Source organism: Artemia franciscana, chromosome 5 (assembly GCF_032884065.1).
Source record: "Artemia franciscana chromosome 5, ASM3288406v1, whole genome shotgun sequence".
Lineage (NCBI taxonomy): Eukaryota > Metazoa > Arthropoda > Branchiopoda > Anostraca > Artemiidae > Artemia > Artemia franciscana.
In genome coordinates, this window is record NC_088867.1 from 26714728 (window position 1) to 26736465 (window position 21738).

Genomic DNA, 21738 nt, shown 5'->3' on the forward strand with positions numbered 1-21738 from the left:
AGCCCACCCTCCCGAGGACTTTTTCCCCCAAATAGATTCAATCAAAATTTTGAGATAGCTATTTTGCTCAAAATAGTTTAAAGATCAAATAACAAAAACTTCCGAGCCGACACATCCCCCAGATTCTGGGGGCAAGTGCTGTAAGCTACGTCCTGAGGGTATATACGGTTTTATGTAAGGAGAGGTATATAAACCTGAGAGATGGCTCGTTTGATTGGAAGTTGAAAGTTCTAGTTACCTTTTTATGAGTCATCAAAAGTGATCAGAGGATGTCTACCACCCTCACCACGCCTTTTCCTCCAAAGTCATCCGATAAAAAGTTTGAGATAGCCATTTTATCCACAATAGTTCAAAATTCAAATTACTATAAATTAGGGGTTGAGAAATCCTCCATACTACCCCGGGCAAGAATTGTAACTTATGGAAGTTGTAAGTTCTTAAGAATTGAAAGTGATAAAAAAAGTAATAAAGCCCCCATTTGTGCATTTTTGCTCCAAATGCATCTTGTCAAATTTTGAAATAACTAGTTTGTTGAAAATAGTCTAAAATTCAAATTATTATAACTTAGGGGTCGATAAATATTTTCTAGCCCCCGAGGCAAGGATTGTAAATTATTTAAGTTGCCCTTTGTTAGAATATAAGGTTCTGTGGAAGAGGTGGTCGTATTAACTTTGAATGGAGCTCATTTGATCAGAAACAGAAACTTCTAGTTATTTTTTAAGAGTCAAAAGTGATCTATCGCCAACTAGCCCACGCCCCCCTTTCCCAAAGGGCATCCGGTCAAAATTTGGAGATAGCCATTTAGTTCAAAATAGTTTAAAGGCCAAATAACTATGCTTCCCCCCCCCTCAAGCCACGAGAAAATGGCTCTGAGCTATGGAACTTAATTATTCTTACTTTGATGCTGTTTACTTTGATACTTGGGTTTAATGATTTTCGTGGTAACTTTGATTTACGGTGCAGTGGCTGTAAGTTGTTTACATGTTGCTTATTGTTACTTTGTTTACTTAGATACTTTGATATTGTTACTTTGATTTTTCGATGAAAGTTTAATGTTGAAAAAATCTTATTCGGAAATAAGGAGTTTTTTAAAGACTTTTTGCAATCAAAATCGAACAAAATAATTAAAAAAAACTTTCCAAAACTTTTTTCCTCAATTCTTTCCGAAAGAATTGGCCTACTGCGTATTTTGCACTTTACCAAAGGGAATTATATTAGGCCTACAAATATTTCTTCTGTTCTTATTGCTGTTAGGACCGAGGGGGGTGCCCTGACATTGTAGTAAACATTATGTTTGGAAAGAGCATTCACAGAGGAAGAGAATGACACTATCAACTTTCTTATTACTGTGTTTTCTTCTTAAGAGCCGCTACACCACGGTGCTTCATAAAACTGACATTTCTCTTTGCTAGAGCATACAAAACTATAAATTAATACAAATTTATCTTTTCTTTAGTAACTGTTCTGTTGATCGCGGCAAGAAGTCATTATTTGCGTTCCTATTTACTCTCCAACTTGAACCTTAGAAAACAAACAAATATCTGGGCACTCACCCCACTCCCGTTGTCCTCTTGAGGATACGATAACAACACTTCGTATCCCTTGACTTCCACATTGTCAACTCCTTGGGACATCCAAACTTCTTTTAAATGTTGAGCCATCTCGTAGTCTGCTCTTGTACCTCCGACATGGGGCTGTGATGTTAAATATTTCAAGTTTGCCTCTATTTCGCTTGCACTCATTTCCTCTATTAATTTGTTTTCCCATTCTACTTGTTTCTCATAAAATCTAAAGGACCTCTCACACGTCTGGCAGTTTGCTCCAGATACAAATAATAAAGTAAACAAGCGAAAGATTTGCATTGAATAAAACGACCTAAAGGGGTTACTCCTCAGTATTCTAGAACATTCAAAGGAATACTAACGAACGTAATATTTTGTGCGTCTTATCTCGAACGATTATCATTACTGCTCATTCTAGCTATCTATCACAGAGCCTTTATCATTTCAGAAACTCACATGGAAAACTAATTTACAAAACACTAAGGATACCACGTGACAGTCTATCGGCGAGTTTACAACTAAGTACAAGCGAACTGACATTACTGAAAGCATTGTCATTTAAATAGAACATTTAAAGCAAAGTGTTCACTTTTGGGTTTTTTATAGAATTTATTTTTATTCATTTGGTACTTGTATCAACTACGCCCTACCTAATATTCTTCTATTATGTTTTTCTGACGAATGAAAGGTCTTAAGCCGAACTGGCCAGACGTGACAATAAACAACAAAGAGAGATAAAACTCTTTGTATCCGTCCTCAGCTTTGTATCCAAACTTGGCGTCCTCAGCACAAGATAAAAAGAAAAACACTAAACTAAAAACAAATAAAACCACCACCAATAATAATAAATGCAATTGTCGCTACTGATCCACGTAGAGAAAAGAAGCTATTAGAGTTTTTAAGGGAAGGGGCGTGAGTAAAATATAGCGGGTCTGCTTGTCTGATGTGTTAGGTACAATCATTCTGCATATTATGCAGTAAAAATTGTTTTCTAACTTGATACTCTCCGATAATCCCCCCTTAATATGCAAATATATAGCCCAAATTATATATTTTCCATCCATTTTGTCACTTCTCTCTGTCTTGTCTCACGCTAAGCTGAAAGAAACTAACAAAAAAACTGGTTCTGCAATGCTTCAATGAATGAACAACTAGAGGGGTAGGTCATATATCATAAAAGTACCATTTTTTTTTTTTTTAACAGGAGCTATTGCAAAAGACCTTGAAATTTACACTCTTTCAGCATCACCGTTTTTCATTTTGAATACATTACCGCTATTCTTAAAATCAATTGTATTACAAAATATAACGAAACAAATTGAACTCTAGATTTTCCTTTCATCTGATCAGTTTTTCGCCACACGTGACACAGTTCCGTCATGTTGTTCTTCCGATCCTTTTCAATCCTACTGTACTCACTTTCACCAGGAAGGCCTGATTTAGAACTTCAGTTAGGAGTGGAGGCGGTAGTAGACATCCTATGAAGGTTTTAAGAATGCCAATTTTTGGCAACAACTGAAAGGCACAATAAGTGTTTCTTCGGGGATGACATAACCCTACCGCCTCTGGGATGAGGGCTGCTAGTTACGCAAACAGTTTGCAAGTATTTATTTAGTGGAGAAAAGGTGACAGGGCTGGTCTTGGGTGTCCAATTGGCTAATAACTTGTAGTGATATTGTCTGAGCCAAAAATATAACACATTTTAGGAAGGGCAGAGTGGCCAGAAAAAGTTCCTGATCAATTTGAAACTTACACCATTGGCCTTTGAGCCAGAATCAGCCTGAGGTACAACAAAAAACGGTTTAGAGGTAGAGTATCCCCCAAATCTAGCCTAACAGCGGCAACAGCATTTTCACAATTAGGCCAAAGATCATATCCTTAAAACCTTGAATTAAGGGAACCTTGGTTGTAGGAGAAAATGTAGCAAAATATATCATGAAAAGAGAAATCATCAATGCAACAGCACAAACACATAAAAAAAAAGAGAGACAGAAGGAGAAAAGGAAGACTGTTTTCCTAAATTAGTGATTAATACAGGCCAGCACTTGAATGAGGCCTTAACCCTACTCATCCATACAATCACATAGGTCAAACAGCATAGCCAAACACAATCAACCATGAAGAATAATCCATGGACAGGCAGTCATGACGTCAATAAGTATAAGTCGTCATTTACCAAACAATAGAAAAAATAATAAAGACAAATAATTCAGAGGCAACAACCCAACATAAGGGCCCATCAGGAGAATACACTGGCCTATAGGATTTCGCCACTTTAAATTCTCTACCCAGCCAAGTGTTGTGGCTACCACAGAATATCCATGGCATCCCCGTGTCAGGTATCACCCCCAAAATACATGCCTATGAAAAAACCCAGCAAATGTAAAACAACCAAGTAACACCAAAACAAGCTTATCCTGTTAATATATCCCTCTTTTTAGCAACAATAGGTAAACTAAATATGATAAAATTTACCAAATCACAAGTATTAACACATTGCAAAAAAAAAAAAATTAATGAACTAAACAATTATAGAATTCATCTTTACCATGTGGCTATTTTTTAAAAAAATCCGCTCTATTAGAAACACAATTCAAAATAAATGGCGCCGCATCATCATTTGTCGAACCTCAGAAATTAATTGAAAATTTCTTTAAGTATTTCCAGATAATTCTTTTGATATTTATTTAAAAGTTCGTTATAATGAAAACTAAATTTTTTAAATTGCCAAGTTAATTTATTTGCAGAAAAATCTCTTGATATCAATTTTTGGCTTAAGATTTTACATCTATTTTTAAAATCAATATAATTACTACATATCCTTGCATAACGAAGTAACTGTGAGAAAAACGCAGAATATGTGATATTTGAGTGTATATTACTTTCAGGGAATGGGAAACTAATCACTTCAAAATCAAAATCAATCTCAGCCACTCATTAGATTTTCTTTCTCATCGTCCATAGTCTACTTATAATATTAAATGTAAACAATTTTTTACATACTAACATCACATTCTGTCCATTTTTGGTATTTTATAATCTTAAACATTAACAAACAATACGATAGGTTACAGCGACCTTATATTATTAGAGAGGGATATTGGATATGTAACGCCAATGCTTCTTGTGTTTTCAAATACACAATACAATTGCCCCAATAATAACCTATGTAAGTCATTGCCATATCATGTTTCATTCTTATTAAAACTAAAATTCAATCGCTAAATAAATCCCTATTGCCTTTTTTTCAGTGATAATGTTTGACTGAAAGACTGAAACAATACGAAGGTAATATGTTAACAGACCTATTCAACATGTTTACAATAGCATCTTGAAAACAAATAATTTATTCATTCCCAAATCTATGACAAAATTACTTTAAGTGAAGCAAATGTTTTCTAAAATAAAATAAATGGCACATTTGAAACATTATACAAAAAAATTAGGGTATTATCGATTACATTGTTTCAAATTATAAATTTCAATTCTATAATGAAAAGAGAAATCACCAGTGCAACAACACAAGCACATTAAAAAAAAAAAAAAAAAAAAAAAAAAAAAAAAAAAAAAAAAAAAAAAAAAAAAAAAAAGACAGAAGGAGAAAAGGAAGACTGTTTTCCTACATTAGTGATTAATATAGATCAGCACTTGAATGAGGCCTTAACCCTACTCATCCATACAATCACACAGGTCAAACAGCATAGCTATATAGCTATACACAATCAACCATAAAGAATAATCCATGGACAGGCAGTCGTGTCGTCAGTAAGTGTAAGTCGTCATTTACCAAACATTAAAAAAAAAGAGAAGAGACAAATAAGTCATAGGCAACAACCCAACACAAGGGCTCATCAGGAGAATTCACACTTTCATAGGGTTTCGGCACTTTAAAATCGGCACTTAAGATCAAATTAGATATTAAATTCAACCACTTTTTTTGGTTGTTATAATGTTTGAGTGAGTAACTTAATCATTATAAAGGTAATATGCTACCAGATCAGGTTAATATAATTACAATTAGAACTTGCAAATGAATGATTCATCCTTTTGCAAGTCAATAATAAAATAATTTGGTGAAACGCATTTTATTACAAGAAAAAATGACATTACAGATTTGGCATATTGCGTAAATACATTTTTTTTTTTTTAATCATATCAATTGAATAGTTCAAAACTAAAATTTGAACTTTCTAAGATAACGCAACACTTAATTCAGCAATTTCATTCGGAAACTAATTAATTTCTTTTCCAATTTCTTACTGCTTGAAGCAGGCATGTTTGCGTAGGGATTAATAATATGTATGAAAAATTATATATATATATGTTCCGCCCCCAAAGTGGGGCCTAGAAAACGGCAGGTTTTTTTTTATCTGGATAGCGTGATTCTTTAAACTACAATTCCGTTGAACAACAGTAGTGATCTACATAGTACTTAGGGTGGGCCTATACCTCTTTCATAAAAAGTTACTAGCCCCTCGCTTGTCATGGTCATTTATTAAGGCACTTGGATGAGCAATAAACTCTTATGTAACTGATTTTTCTGGGCTTGAGTGTTAGTTGCACAATGATTTAGCCCTAAGGCATCAGGAAGAGCAACGCACTCTGGCACAATCGATGTAAGTGATAGTTGCGCAAAGATTTAACCCCTAAGACACTTGAAAGAGCAATGAGCTCTTGCACAATCACTTTCTCTGGCCTTGAATGTTCGTTGCGCAAGGATTTAACCCTACGGTAACTGGAAGAGCCATGAACCCGGAACAAACCTGGTAATGGCGATTTCCTAAGTCGCCGTTGAGGATCAATCAAGTCTTGCACAACCGATGTCTCTAGCCTTGAGTGTTAGTTGCGCAATGATTTACCCCTAATGTATCTGGAAGAGCAATGAACTCTGTAAAAGCCCAGTAATGGTAATTCCCTAAGGCGCTCTTGAGGATCAATGAGACCCTTGTAAACTTTAGAAGTAGGCTTTTCCGTGTAAGATACATAATTACATTCTCAAGTTCTGTCGAATGTCCATTTCCTAGATGACTATATTAATATTATAAATTCTGAGTATTTGCAGTAATTCCCAGTATTTGCAGTAGTTGACATTTCTTTTCTGACCAATCACCTACATCGTCTTCCTTCTTTACCTTCCAATTTTGGTAAAATTCATCTTTGTCAGCTGTAATTGTGGCGTAGAGACTATCCACTGAAAACCATTTCGCTTCGTGCACAATTGTGTTATTGGTATGTGCTAAGAAACTTTTCATCGTTTGACTTCGGAAGTTGAGAATTGTAGCTGTAGCTGTCCATCGTCAAAGATAACAGGTTTTAGTTCCCACATCCGTTCCAGGTTCCAGTTCCAACATCAGTTCCAAGTTCCAGGGTTCCAGTTATAGGTTCCAGTTCCTGGTTCCTGCTCCAGATTCCAGTTTTAGAAAAAACGTGAAGAACGTCGAAGGACAGTTTACGATTGTAAGTCATACATTTTAAGTTTGCACGCGAGTAGCAAATCTGTTAGGAGTGCTTAGTAACAATTTCGCCTTTTTTTACAGCTTTGACCTAATTAATTTCTTGTTATTAATTTTTCTTTTAAATGAGCACAATTCCAATTTTAGATCCTTCAGGTCCCGAATTTGATAGAGACATTGCTTCATCCTTTTTGAACGAAATAAAATGTAAAGGTTTAAAGGCCCCTTTGAATTTTGATTCTTCAAGTCGGGGTTATAATCCAATTTCAGTCGTAAAATTTTTGACAACTGTGGGTAGTTTAATGGCCAAAGAAAATGCCAGTATAAATATGGGAGATATTTCGGGGTATATTATAACCGATACACCTATCGATGGTAAGAGCAACCATAAATGCTAAATTTCGTTGTACAGGACAGAATAAAGGACTCTGTCAGAACTGGACTGACGAAAATTGTGACCGGGGGACAGGTAGATTTTTTTAGTATAGGATGTAAGGGTTAGATTAGTATTTTAGGCAGACATTTTAGTGAAAAAAAATATGATGATAAATTGGATATATATTACATGGCACTGAGCTAGAGAGGTGTAGTGTCAGAAGACATGAGACATTTACTAAGCAGTGACGCAGAGAGGTACAGTGTGGAGAGCAATGAGGCTGGTGAAAACGTGGACTACGGTCGATCGAAGGACCAGATGACTGATAATTTATTAGGCACTGACGTAGTGAGGCGTTGTGTCGAAAGAGATAAGGCTGATGAAGGGGCGGACTGTGGTCGACCGAGGGACCAGGTGTATATTCCAGATAATTCCAGAATTATCTGGAAGGCGGCTGACATGGAGGAAAAGAGTTCCGTATATGGGATATCCACAGCAAACAGGACGGAAAAGAGTTCCGCACCTGGGGAATCAACGGCTGACATGGTGGAAAAGAGTTCCGTACATGGGATATTAACAGCCGACAGGGCAGAAAAGAGTTCCGTACCTGGGGAATTAACGGCTGACATTGCGGAAAAGGGTTCCGTACATGGGATATTAAGAGCTGACAGGGCAGAAAAGAGTTCCGTGCCTGGGGAGTTAACGGCTGACGTTAAGAGTTCCATATATGGGAAATTGACAGCCGACAGGGTGGAAAAGAGTTCCGTACCTGGATGAATAGTAGATAATAATTTTGCATCTTGTCTGTTAAATGTTTTTGACCGCCTGTTTCTAAATGATGGTATTCTTTCTTGTTATCCGTTAGGATGCGTTGGCAAGGACAAAGGGATCCCCAGAACAGCTAAATTAGTCTTGCTAAGTGTCGTAGTATCCTCGGCAATAAAACTAGCTCATGATTACTTACTCATTGGTGGTCACATGTCTATGGAGAAGACATTAGAACGAGTGAGCTTTATCTTTATATTTGAGAGAATGAGCACAAGTTCGAGAGTATTACGAAAACTGTAATTTGTGCTTGCCCAAAAAACCAATATTAGGAAAAGAAGCAATAATCCTCCAGGTTATTATAGAGAGTATTGAAAATTATTATTATAGAAATAAGTAGAGTAAGGCTAATATAGAGATTAGTAAGGGATCGGTATGGTATGTCAGTATAAACGGTGTTGGGAATAGAAGTCACAGTGAAAATAAGGATTTAGATTGATTTTGTGCTGATTAACTAGACAAAAGAAACACCTTCTTTGAGATAGGAATAATAGAAAGATAATATAGCAAACGAAAGCTTTGTAGCAACTTTTCTAAAAAGGTGTATTTACTTCCTTTTGATATATTATGAATAATAAAAGAATCGAATAATTTTTGGAAAAAATAAGGCTTTGGTGAAAGAAAAAAAAATCCTTCTTTTCTTTAAATTGGAAATTATAATTTTTATTTAGGCCTTATGTTTAAACACAAGTTATTCTTAAACATATTCTTACGACGTTCAAACGTTTCTATTGGGTTTCTAGCTATGCAAATTCTATGCGAACTTAGTTTGATAAAGTAAATGAAAGTTGAAAGTTCATTTGGGACAATATTTTCTTGTGTCTTGTTGTTCAGTTTGAGTACCAGTGTTTTATTTTGTGTTCTTATTAAGTGTACCTTTGTTTGAGGATAGAAATTTATTTTTTATGTGAAAAAAAAAAGATTTTGAAAACCCGGGGAAAAATCTGTAAACTTTAAAAGTAAGCTTTTCCGTGTTAGATACATAATTAAATTCTCAAGTTCTGTCAAATGTCCATTTCATAGATGACTATATTAATATTATACATTCTGAGTATTTGCAGTAATTCCCAGTATTTGTAATAGTTGACAAAATAAAATAGGTCAGTTCCTGCCACATGTTTCGATGTTTATATCCTTGTTTTATTAAATATAAGCCACCGTTTTAGATTATTTGAGTCAGTTCTAATGCTGTTTCTGTCCTCGTCTTACGTACATTTACTGCATTATATGTGTAAAAACACATTTGTATACTAAAACGCTATTGAGGAACAATGAACTCTGAACAAGCCCGCTAATGATGATTTCCTAGGGTGCTCTTCATGGACAGTGAACTCTGAACTAACGCAGTAATAGCGATTTCCTAAGGTACTCTTGAGGAACAATGAACTCTGGAAAAACATGGACAAAGAGATTCTTCCTTTCTTGGTGCTATTTCGAAACACATTGCGTAATGATTTAACATGATGGCTAAGCAGTTTTTCTGTATATTTGACTGGTGTAGAATTTGAAATGGCCGAACTGGGGACACCAAAGGGTAAAGGAATGATGAGCTAGTCAACTAAACTATAAAGTTGATGTTGATAAATTGTCCTCAGAAATACATTAACAAATACCCTCACATATCACCTTATGAATTAATAATGAAATGAAATAAGTGGTATCCTATTAATACGTCCGACCACACTCATAGGCACTAATCTTTCCTTCCTTAATGGTTTAAGATCGCGAAGAAGGTTTAACGGTGATTTCTCCAGTGCTGCCATCTACTTAACTCAAGTTATTGATGGAAATATTTTTATTATAGTTAAGGATGGCAATATGTCTTTCTTTTCTGAGGGTATCATCGACCCCTTTCCATTGGCCTCTACGAAGTTTCCATTGAATTTATTAATTATTTGATTGGTGCAGGAATCGAATGTGAGACTGAACCAACAATTCCATAATATTTTTATGTTTTTAACAATACATTCTAAGCAATAGGTCTCATGCACTTGCTACGCCAATGTATTTGTGTATTATGAATCATCTTTAGTCCAAAAAACAACCCTCCCTACTAGCCTTTCTTGAACTAAGGAATTCAATCCATGGATTATTTTTGAACTTGAACCTTCAGGAGATGGTAAAGGGCAATATTAAAAATTATAAAGAGCATGAACGCTGCCTTCGGGTGGCTTAGGAGCTTAGCCTTTGAGGTATATCTTATTTATTTTGATTTTGAACATTTTAATTTCTTTTTTAACTTAGAAATTGTTTCAAGTTTTTTCATGTGTTAAAATTACACATATTATATATTACACACATTATATTTTCAAAATACGAAATACGTATATTAGTTGGGATTTTTGCATTTAGAAAAATAAGGTCTGTAGTGACTTTTTTTCAACCTAGTGTTTTTTAACTTATCGGGGAAATCGCACAATTCCAATTCTCAATCTCATTTAAAATATCTTCATGCAGCTATGGTTTACGTTATTCTTGGTTTCTCTGCTTCACCGTTTTAACAGGGCATATTTTTTCACAAATCAAACAGAAACATAGAAACTCATTTGCCTGAAGATTTCAAGATATGTTAGACCCGGTTGTTGTTCTACCATCTGGTGAAAAAGGTGTTGACAAAAAGTATTTGAAACATGATTTGATTTTAAACCTCTACAACGGGCTAATGAGTGCGAATGGAAAAGGCATTATTGAATTTTATTCTTTGTTGCTGAAGCAGTCTTCATTTTCTTTTTACTATTTTCCTTACTATACTGTTGCCTTTTTTGTATGACCGTAAAAAATAAAACTACTGTTATTATTATCATTGTAATCCAAGTATCGTTAAAATTCTAAATTGACTTTGATTGGTACCTTAAAAATGATCTGTCACTTAGAAATAAGATTGCTTTTTTGCTGATGCTATGAAAACTAGTGTATCAACGGTTAACTAATATGAAACCCTAACAAGGGTTGAAGGGTGGGGGTCAAACAATATGGGGTGATAGGTAAATAGGGCAATGAGAGGTGTTGAAACGCTATTTGAAAATTTGGGACACCTCCTATGCTTTGCATTCAATAATCTTATTTTAATTGTTTTTTTTTAATTTTTGCGTTTAATGGGCAGTGGAAATTACTGAATAACGTTGCAAAGGACTTATTGAAGCCAATCCATGACAGGTTTCAAAAGTCGAAAGTTTTATTTTCTTCAACTAACATTCTCTGCCCTAATTTATCCATTACCTTCAAAAGTAATTTGCTAAGAATTTCGAAATTGTTTTGTTCATTTTGATGGTAACTCAGACCCCTTTCAAATGCGGGGCCCAATCAGATAGAAAACTCCTGGTGGACTGAATATTGGCTGCTAAAACCATTCTATGCTATGGAGCTGGAACATTTTTAATTCTAATGATCTTTTATTCATGTTTAATCATAACTTTTTGTATAACAGGAACAGCAAAGAGAGTAGTATAAAAGATACAGGAGCTGGAACACTTATTAAATCAATTGAATTTACCAAACTTTAAATTGAATTTATACCATTTTAAATGAAATTTCCCAACATTTTTACAGTTTCCTATTATTAGCTTTAAGATCAAAGCAGGTCTTGTGAAATAAGAATTTGATGGATATTTTACTTATATTCAATACTTTATGTATACTACTGATAAAATGTAATGATTTAGTATGATTTGATATTTAGTGGATAGTTCGTTATCAGTAACTAAATAATTGTTATCATCTTTCCATTTTCTTTCAATAACCTTTAAAATCACAAATTTTTCCAATTATTCAAATCTATTTTCAAAAGAAGCTGCTTTAGAATGAAAACCCTTAGGTGCAAATAGACCAAAAATTTCACCTATAAAATAAATAGTGATTACGATTTTCTTTCCAAATCTATATATATAAAAATTAGTTGTAAGTTTGTGTGTTTGTCAAATTTTTGTGTTTGTCCACATATGTGTGTTTGTTTGTCCGCATATGACGTCATTATAAGTATATAAGGCTTTGCATATGACGTCAAAGGATTTGTACATGACGTCGAAGGCTTTGTATATGACGTCATTATAAGTATATAAGAAGGCGGTTCAAAGAGAAATTTTAGTATAGATCTTACAATGACAGAAGAAACAGCCGAGGAAGCTTATCAAAGAGTTAATTCAAAGAGAAATTTTAGTATAAATCCTACAATGGCAGAAGAAACAGCCGAGGAAGCTGCTCAAAGAGTTAATGCCAAAAGGCTTGCTGCTAATAGAGAAAGTAAGAAAAGAAAGTGTGCCGAGGAATCACAAGAACAGCGTGAAAACAGGCTTACGTCTCAAAGAGAAATTACCAAAAAAAAATCGTGCCGAGGAACCACAAGAACAACATAAAAACAGGCTCGTGGCTCAAAGAAATATTACCAAAAGAAAGCGTGCCGAGGAAGCTGCTCAAAGAGTTAATTAAAAGAGAAATTTTAGTATAAATCCTACAATGGCAGAAGAAACAGCCGAGGAAGCTGCTCAAAGAGTTAATGTCAAAAGGCTTGCGGCTAATAGATAAAGTAAGAAAAGAAAGCGTACCGAGGAATGACAAGAACAGCGTGAAAACAGGCTTGCGTCTCACAGAGAAATTACCAAAAGAAAGCGTGCCGAGGAAGCTGCTCAAAGAGTTAATTCAACGAGAAATTTTAGTATAAATCCTACAATGGCAGAAGCGTGCCGAGGAAGCTGCTCAAAGAGTTAATTAAAAGAAAAATTTTAGTATAAATCCTACAATGGCAGAAGAAACAGCCGAGGAAGCTGCTCAAAGAGTTAATGCCAAAAGTCTTGCGGCTAATAGAGAAAGTAAGAAAAGAAAGCATGCTGAGGAGTCACAAGAACAGCGGGAAAACAGGCTTGCGTCTCAAAGAGAAATTACAAAAAAATCGTGCCGAGGAATCACAAGAACAACGTGAAAACAGGCTCGCGGCTCAAAGAGAAATTAACAGAAGAAAGCGTGCCGAGGAATCATATGAACAACGTGAAAACAGGCTTGAGGCTCAAAGAGATAATGCTAAAGGAAAGCATGCCGAGGAACCACAAGAGCAACCTGAAAATTATCGCCTGGCATTCAGGTACAGTCCAGTCGATGCTTATAGCTTGAGTAGATGTGTTCAAATCGGGACTATGTCTAAAATTTGTCCCTATTGCAAGGCCTTGAAATTTAATGGTGAAACAATGGGAATGTGTTGCGCCTCAGGAAAAGTTAAACTTCCTCAACTGGCTGCACCACCAGAGCCATTGAAGACTGCTTACTGGAACTACGTCAGAATCTAAGCGTTTTTTGTTAAACATCAGAAAATATAACTCATGTTTCCAAATGACGTCGTTTGATACCCAAATCGAAAATCAAGATCAATTTATGCCTACTTTCAAAGTAAAAGGGCAAATTTATCATAGAGCAGTTTCCCTTCTACCATTCTCAGGTGAGAATCATAAGTATTTACAACTGTACTTCATCAATGATAGAAATTCTGAATTGAATGCACGCTGCGAAATTTCTCCCGACGTTGAAAGGGCTATCGTTTCCCAGTTGCAACATCTTTTCCACGAAAATAATAATTTAGTGCGTCTCTTCAAAACAGCAATCGATTTGATCCCTACTGATACGCATAAAATTGTTATTTCCGCTGACAAAACGCCTACTGGCCAACATGTGCGTAGATACAATGCTCCAACTATCGACGAAGTGGCAATCCTTATGGTCGGTGATCAGTTTTTACCTCGAGATATTATTCTTCATAAGCGAAACGCTCAGTTGGTAAGAATTGCTGAAACTCATCGATGCTAGGATGCCCTACAATATTCTATCTTTTTTTGAGATGGAGCCGACGGCTATCACTTTAATCATAAATTGATAGATCCATCGACTAACAAACAAATGGATAAGAAATGCAGCGCAATGAATTATTCTGTCTATAGACTAATGATTTGTCAGGATGAAGACAATTATATTTTAAAATGCCGTCAATTGTTTCACCAATACATCGTTGATATGTATGCAAAGATTGAATTAGAACGTTTGCTATTTATTGGTCTGAATCAGACCAAGCTCCGCTCTGAACAATACATTCATTTGCGAGATGCAGCTGTAAATGACGGTAATACCACTAACGTTGAAAGATTAACGATTTTACCTTCGTCATATGCCGTCTATGGTCGTCCAGATTTATTTATTACATTTACATGTAATCAATCTTGGGACAAGATACAGCAGCTTTTACTTCAAGGACAATCAGCGGTTCATAGACATGATATTATGGCCCGTGTCTTCCGGCAAAAGTTGAAATCACTGATAAACAACATAGTAAAACTTTAAGTGTTTGGATCAGTGCAATAATGGTTGTACTCAGTGGAATGGCAAAAGCGAGGATTGCCACAAGCACATATACTAATATGGTTGTTTGATGAAATTTCTTCTAATGGAATTGACGATGTGATTTCCGCTGAAATTCCTGATGAGAATGTCGATAAGGGCTTATATGATATTGTGGTACAAAATATGATACATGGACCTCTCGGTGCACTGAATGAAAAATCACCATGCATGGCCAAAGGAAGGTGCACAAAGCAATATCCTCGGCTTTTAGTACCCAACACAATTACTGGCAATGATGGTTACCCACATTATAGAAAAAGATCTACTGAAGATGGCGGTAAAACGGCAATAAAAAAGAAGCATAACGGTACCACCATCGAAGTAGATAATCAGTGGGTTGTTCCATATTCACCTTTATTGTCAAAAATATTTAATGCACACATAAACGTTGAATACTGTAACTCCGTAAAGGCAATCAAATACATATGCAAATACGTCACCAAAGGCAGCGACATAGCAAATTTTGGCTTGCAGTCCGAAATCAGTGATTTCGATGAAATCGTACAATATCAGGCTGGAAGATACATAAGCAGTAATGAAGCTGTTTGGCGAATTCTTTCATTTCCAATACATTAACGAAGTCCAGCTGTTGTTCAATTAGCGGTACATTTACAGAATGGTCAATGTGTTTATTTTTCGGAATCCAACGTACAACAAAGAGCCCAGAATCCACCGGATACAACGTTAACTGCTTTCTTTTCCTTATGTCAAAATGGTTATTTGTGAAAAAAAACTGCTGTATACTGAAGTGCCTTCGTATTACACGTGCAATGCTAAAAATAAAGTATTTGAACGCCGAAAACAGGGTAAGTCAGTCGACGACCAACCTACCATCTTCAAAGATACCACAATAGGAAGGCTCTACACCATTAACCCCAATCAACATGAATGCTTCTTTCTCCGCCTGCTTTTGGTGAATGTAACCGGTCCGACGTCCTTTAAGAACTTGAGAACTGTAAACGGTACTATACATCAGGGCTTCTTAAACTTTTTTATATAGCGACCCCCTTCAAGCTTAGGAAATTTTAAACGACCCCCTCCTCCATATAATTAAATATATATTAACCGTAGATGTAATATCGCACTATTTTACAATGTAAATAAAATAAGGATTAAAGAATACGTGCCTATTCATTTCCCGTATATGTAATTGGAAACGTTGACGGGATATCGGTCGTAATAAAACACAATAAATAGAATGACATAAAACTATATCTATATATTCAATAGAAAAAATAAACTTTTGTAACAATTTTTTTTAATAAAAACATATTATTAACATAAAACAATATTAATGTGACGGATGTGATTGTTTATTTTCACACAAATAATTAAATCTAGGCTCAATTTGAGTTAGTGCAGATCGTAATAGATTTTCAACGTTTATTAAAGTTGAACGGTATTTTGATTTTATGTAAGTTAATGTGGAAAAGGCTGATTCACATAAATATGTTGTACAAAATGGCAGTAATTTGTTCATTGCCATATCCGATAGTAGGGGATATTCTGATTTGATTTCTATCCAAAATTCATGCACAGGCACTTGAGAAAATCTGAGTTGTAAGGTAGTATCACCTGTTAATTCGGCAAATTCTTCTTGTGCTTTTAAGTTTAAAAAATTCATTTCTTCCATTTCAACTGAAAATGGATTGCAAATCCATTGTTGTGTATCGATATCATTGGGAAAATACCTATGCATGTAAACTTCCATTTCCTTCAAATGATTAACTATAATTTTTGTTATAGGAGTATCTTTTTTTGAAATATTGTTACTAATTATATACTCGTCAGTAAATGAAAACATTTCGAGCGATCCACTTTCCACTCTGTTCTTCCATATAAGAATTTTTTTAACAAAGGCCTCAAGTTTATTTTTTAACATGAACATATTAATGCAGACTCCCTGCATTGATAAATTCATATCATTGATTTTATCAAAAATATCTGCCAAATAGCATAGCTTGAGAAGCAATAAATTATCGTGAAAATAATCGGCCAAATTAGAATTTTGCTCTGTTAGAAATATAAGAACTTCATCTTTTAAAGTTAATAATCGTTTCAAACTTCGACCTCTTGATAGCCACCTAACTTCAGCATGTAGCAATAAACTTGTATAATCCGAATCCATATCAATGCACAAATTTTTAAACAATCGACTATTAAGTGCTCGACTTTTAATAAAGTTAATGATTTTGACTGCATCAAAAAACACAGTGTTTAATTCTGGTGCAATTTTTTTTAACAACAAGTGCCTCTTGGTGAATCATACAATGTGTAAATGTAATATGATCATTTCCAGCTTTAACAAATGCTGTAAAACCAAGATCTTGTCCAGTCATTGCTGCAGCACCGTCCGTGCACACACCAACACAATTTTTCCAATTTAATCCTTCTTTTTCAAAAAACTCTTTTACTTTTTTATATATATCTTTTCCACGAGTATGACCTTCCAGAGGACGACAAAACAGTATATCTTCAGGAATTCTTCCCTCATAAATATATCTTACAAAAAGTAACAACTGTGCCATTTTTGAAATGCCTGTCGACTCGTCCAGTTGTATTGCAAACTTTGAGCTGTCTTTAAGCCTCATAAGAAGCTGTTGAAATTGATCATTGCTAATGTCTGAAATTCTTTTGGACACAGTGTCATTTGATAATGGAATTTTACTAATTTCAGCAGCATACTGTTTTCCATGAACAATTTCAGACATTCTTATAGCTGCGGGTAGTAAAAGCTGCTCTTCAATAGTAAAAGGCTTTTTCGTTTTTGCTATCAAATACGAAACTTCATACGATGCCAATAGATATTTATCATTCAAAGTAACATAATTCTCCAAAGTGTTCTTTTCTTTATTTGATGTTTGCAAAAGACGCTCAAAAAATTCTATTGGCTTTTTTGATAACGTTGCATGTTTAGTATTCAAATGTCGTTGCAGTTTTGACGGTTTCATGTTTTCTGCAGCCAAAACTTCTTTGCAAATTAAGCACACTGGTTCTTCTTCATTGTAGAGAGAAGAGCATGTGAAGCCATACTGCAAATATGATTCGTCATATTTTCTTTTTTTTTGTTTTGCTAGAAGTCGGATTTGAAGCACTGCAACTTGGTTGCGGCGGCGTGGCAGACTTATTATTTGGAATTTTAATTAGCCATTTATCCATGATGGTTAAATAATTAAACAAAATGTAGTTTAACATTAATGTAATAATTAAAAACACCAACTGAAAATTACACAGTAAATACACATGTCACAACGAAGACAAAGCTGAGTCCAAACTGAAGTACAATCAGAATGTGTAACCTGTAAGCCCAAGGCGACGAGGCGTCTGGGTACTTATAATCACTAAGTTATCTTGCAAACACTGAAGCCGGCGGCCAGACATCAATGTCGTAGCTTCAGTTGAAAATCGAGAAGCGCGTTGTATTTATTATTTTAAATGCTGCTTCCATATTTTCATTTATAGGCCCTACATAACAGTTTTGCATTGCCAATTTTTTCAAAAAAAAAAAATTATAATAAAACTACAATAGTATTTTGTATGATTTTTATTTGTATTTATATTTTTGTACGTAGTGTGCATACTAATTTTAAAATTTTATTTATAATGATTGAAAAGTATCAGATCTTTGCGACCCCCTGTCAGTAGTCTCGCGACCCCCCTGGGGGTCGCGACCCACAGTTTAAGAAGCTCTGCTATACATGACACTTACTGTAGTGCATGCCAAGCTTTGAATTTATTGGAGAATGACCAACACTGGGATAACTGCATCAATGACGCGTACAAAACATCAACTCCAAGTCAAATTCGTGCATTGTTTGGAATCACACTAACAACTTGCTCTCCTTCAGCTCCCACAGAGTTATGGGAAAAATATAAATCGAAAATGGCCGAGGATATACTCCATCGAAAACGGTTAGAGACGTCAGATATAACTTTTGATTTTACATCAGAAATTTATAACTAAACTTTAGTTATTATTGAAGATTTGTGCGTATGTATGGCAAACAAACCTCTTCAGGATTTGGGAATGCCTTCACCTAATCGTAATGCTGCTGTTTCGACATGTGTAGAATTGGATCGTGAACAAAGTTACAACACGAGTGATCTATTGTCGTATGTACAAAATAATATTTCCAAGTTAGCATCTGAACAAAAGGACTTTTATGATACGATAATGCATTGTGTCGATAACAATGTTGGAGAAATCTTCTTTTTGGATGCGCCAGGAGGTACTGGTAAAACGTTTGTGATAAAATTGACGTCGTCCAGAATAGCTGCAACGTTGCTGCCTGGTGGAAGAACTGCTCATTCCGCTTTGAAATTGTCTCTGAATTTGCATTCTATAGAAACTCCCACGTGCAATATTTCCAAATCATCTGGGATGGGTAAAGTATTGCAGCAATGCTAACTTATTATTTGGGACGAGTGTACAATGGCACGCAAAAAATCGCTCGAGGCTCCGGATCAATCATTGCAAGATTTGCGAGGAAATTCGAAACCCTTTGGCAGCACATTAATATTGCTTGCGGGAGATTTCAGGCAAACATTACCTATAATACTTAGATCAACCCCTGCAGACGAAATGAATGCTTTCCTGAACTTCTTTTACCTGCATACTTTCCTTAGGCTGGAGCACCATTTGTTCAAACAGCTTTTCAGCCATTTGTTCAAACAGCTTGGAACTTCTTTTACCTGCACACTTTCCTTAGGCTGGAGCACCATTTGTTCAAACAGCTTTTCAGCCATTTGTTCAAACAGCTTGGAACTTCTTTTACCTGCATACTTTCCTTAGGCTGGAGCACCATTTGTTCAAACAGCTTTTCAGCCATTTGTTCAAACAGCTTGGAATTTCTTTTACCTGCACACTTTCCTTAGGGTGCAGCACCATTTGTTCAAACAGCTTTTCAAAATGCAACAGCTAAAGGTATTAAAAATGGTAAAAATCCTCCATTTTGGACCAGCTGTTTGTACGGATCATCAATATCACATCGTTTCTTTTCTTACTTAAATCATTCTATTTTATTCACTTGTCTTTGGTTTAAAAGGAATTGGACGGGTTTTATATTGTTTTTCTGCTATAATTTAAACGAACTTGAAATTTCTGCTTAGCCTTAAAGCATTGTTTAACTTTTCTTTTTTGAAAAGGGGATAGGTAAATTGTATACTCAATAAAACTTGTCATTTATTAGTGAATTATTTTATTTAAAAAGAAATCTGATATTATTTATTTTACTTCAACCTTTCTTTCAATTACTTTTGAAATGCTTCATCGTAATATTTTTCAAATATATTTATTATAACATTTTCGAAATTGTCCAAATGGTTTGATAACTTTATAAAACCTTCGAGTGTACGAATAATGTTGAAAGATTTACTGCATATGCACCATTTTTTGAGTTTTTAGCATTTTTAATTCTTCTATTTTTTGCATTGACATTTTTTTGTATTACTTTTAACGTATTTTTTTACTAATTGTCCTTTGTCATCAACTCTAATGAATATACTGTAAGGTAATTGATAAATTTTAGCATACTTGCTAATATTTTCACTAAAATTAAGGTTGTTTAGGATTTAATATTTGATAATTTCTTGTTAAATTGGTTTAACGTTGAACGATTAACTTTATCTGCACCATTTTCTGGGATTAAAACATTTTCAATTCTTCTATTTTCCACATTTATAGTATCTTCTGTTATTTTTAAAGTATTTCTTACCAACAATCCGTCACCATCGACTATAGTAAATATATTATCAGGTGATTGATAAATTTTACTCAATCTATTAATAGCCTCGCTTAAATACTAATTAGTAAGAATTTGTTCGTTAATAGCTTCACCCTTGAAATTGTTTATTATAATTTTCATGTTTCGTAAAGAAATCGTATCATTGTCTATTTTCGCATCACCTAAATTAATCAAGAGCTTACCCTGTAAATCAAGATTACCATTATCATTGAGTAATCTACTTTCACTGTTGTTTTTAGGGGGGTTTTATTTCCTAAACTTCCAAATTTATTCATTTATTATACAAATAACTTTATTAACTAATTTTATTCATTGAATAGTACAGAAGTATATAAAACAAGCCAGTGATTTTTTTTTTAATATTATATCAAGGTTGCTTCTATATTTTAGAGTATTCGTTTTCAGACCAACAAGCAAAAATCCATGATTATTTGTAACACGATTAATTAAAATAGTTGAGAAATTTATCTTTTTTTAAGGTCAGATGCATGATTTTGTCTCATTCTATCGATTTCGATTGGATTAGACGTTTGAAAACTGCAAAATAATTATAGTCTTATTGTATTATTTTAGGGGTATCAAAATAGCTTTGAGAAATATATACTGTTGATGCATTTTGTTTTCTACCTCTCATGATTAAATCTTCAATGTTTTTCTGATTATTTTCTGTTACAAAATCGTCAGAGATAACTAAAATTTATATGATTAGGGTCTCAACTTCTATGGTATCGTTTTTATCATGACTTACAAACAATATATTCTGTCCAATTTTTTCTTCTAAACAGTTTATGGGTTGAATTAGGTCTTAATATTTGTCTTCTTTGAGATCTTTAGCATATAAATAATCTTTATTGACATATATAATAATATATTAAATTTAAAAGTAAATAGGTTCTACCACTACCCGAATTTCCACAAATCAATAATCTAAAAGACAATTGAGATGCTAGTAGATTTTTATTATGGGACTGACTATTCGATGGTTTAAAGTCATATACTTTAATAGATGCTACTATTTGATTTATTTACATTGTATAAAATTTTAATAGATAAAGTGCTCAACTATGTGCTAACTTAACTACCTAGCTAACCTAACTACCTAACTAACTTCACTACCTAACTAACCTAACTACTTAACTAAGTTAACTACCTAACTAACTTAACTAACTAGCTAAATAACTCAACTTCATTACTAAATTAACTACCTATCTAACCTGAGTAACTACCTAACTACTTAACTAATGTAACTACCTAACTAATTTAACTATCTGACTAACTATCTTTACTATTGGATTAAATCCGCAGGGTACCATCTTGACTTTATTTTTCAAAACCTTTCTTTTAGTGTCAAGGGCTTTTTATTTGTTTTTCTGAGAACCTTCTATGCTTATTTGCTCTTA

At 34.3% G+C, this 21738-nt stretch overlaps 3 protein-coding genes across 4 annotated transcripts in view; all 3 read right to left on the reverse strand.

The window, feature by feature from the left end:
* The window catches only part of LOC136027185 (N-acetylated-alpha-linked acidic dipeptidase 2-like), a 62805-nt gene extending 60879 nt beyond the window's left edge, over positions 1-1926 (reverse strand). For both annotated transcript variants that reach the window (XM_065704194.1, XM_065704193.1), the window contains exon 1: positions 1554-1926. In XM_065704194.1, coding sequence (XP_065560266.1) covers positions 1554-1862 — 309 coding nt within the window. In that variant the 5' untranslated portion in view covers positions 1863-1926. The remainder of the gene's footprint in view (positions 1-1553) is intronic.
* A 13959-nt stretch (positions 1927-15885) lies between these two features.
* Positions 15886-16722, reverse strand: LOC136027708 (zinc finger MYM-type protein 6-like). The gene has a single exon (XM_065705161.1). It carries the CDS (start codon positions 16720-16722, stop codon positions 15886-15888), a length of 837 nt encoding a protein of 278 aa, XP_065561233.1.
* A 73-nt stretch (positions 16723-16795) lies between these two features.
* On the reverse strand, positions 16796-17545 carry LOC136027709 (zinc finger BED domain-containing protein 5-like). Its single transcript, XM_065705162.1, has one exon. It carries the CDS (start codon positions 17543-17545, stop codon positions 16796-16798), a length of 750 nt encoding a protein of 249 aa, XP_065561234.1.
* Positions 17546-21738: the final 4193 nt, after the last annotated feature.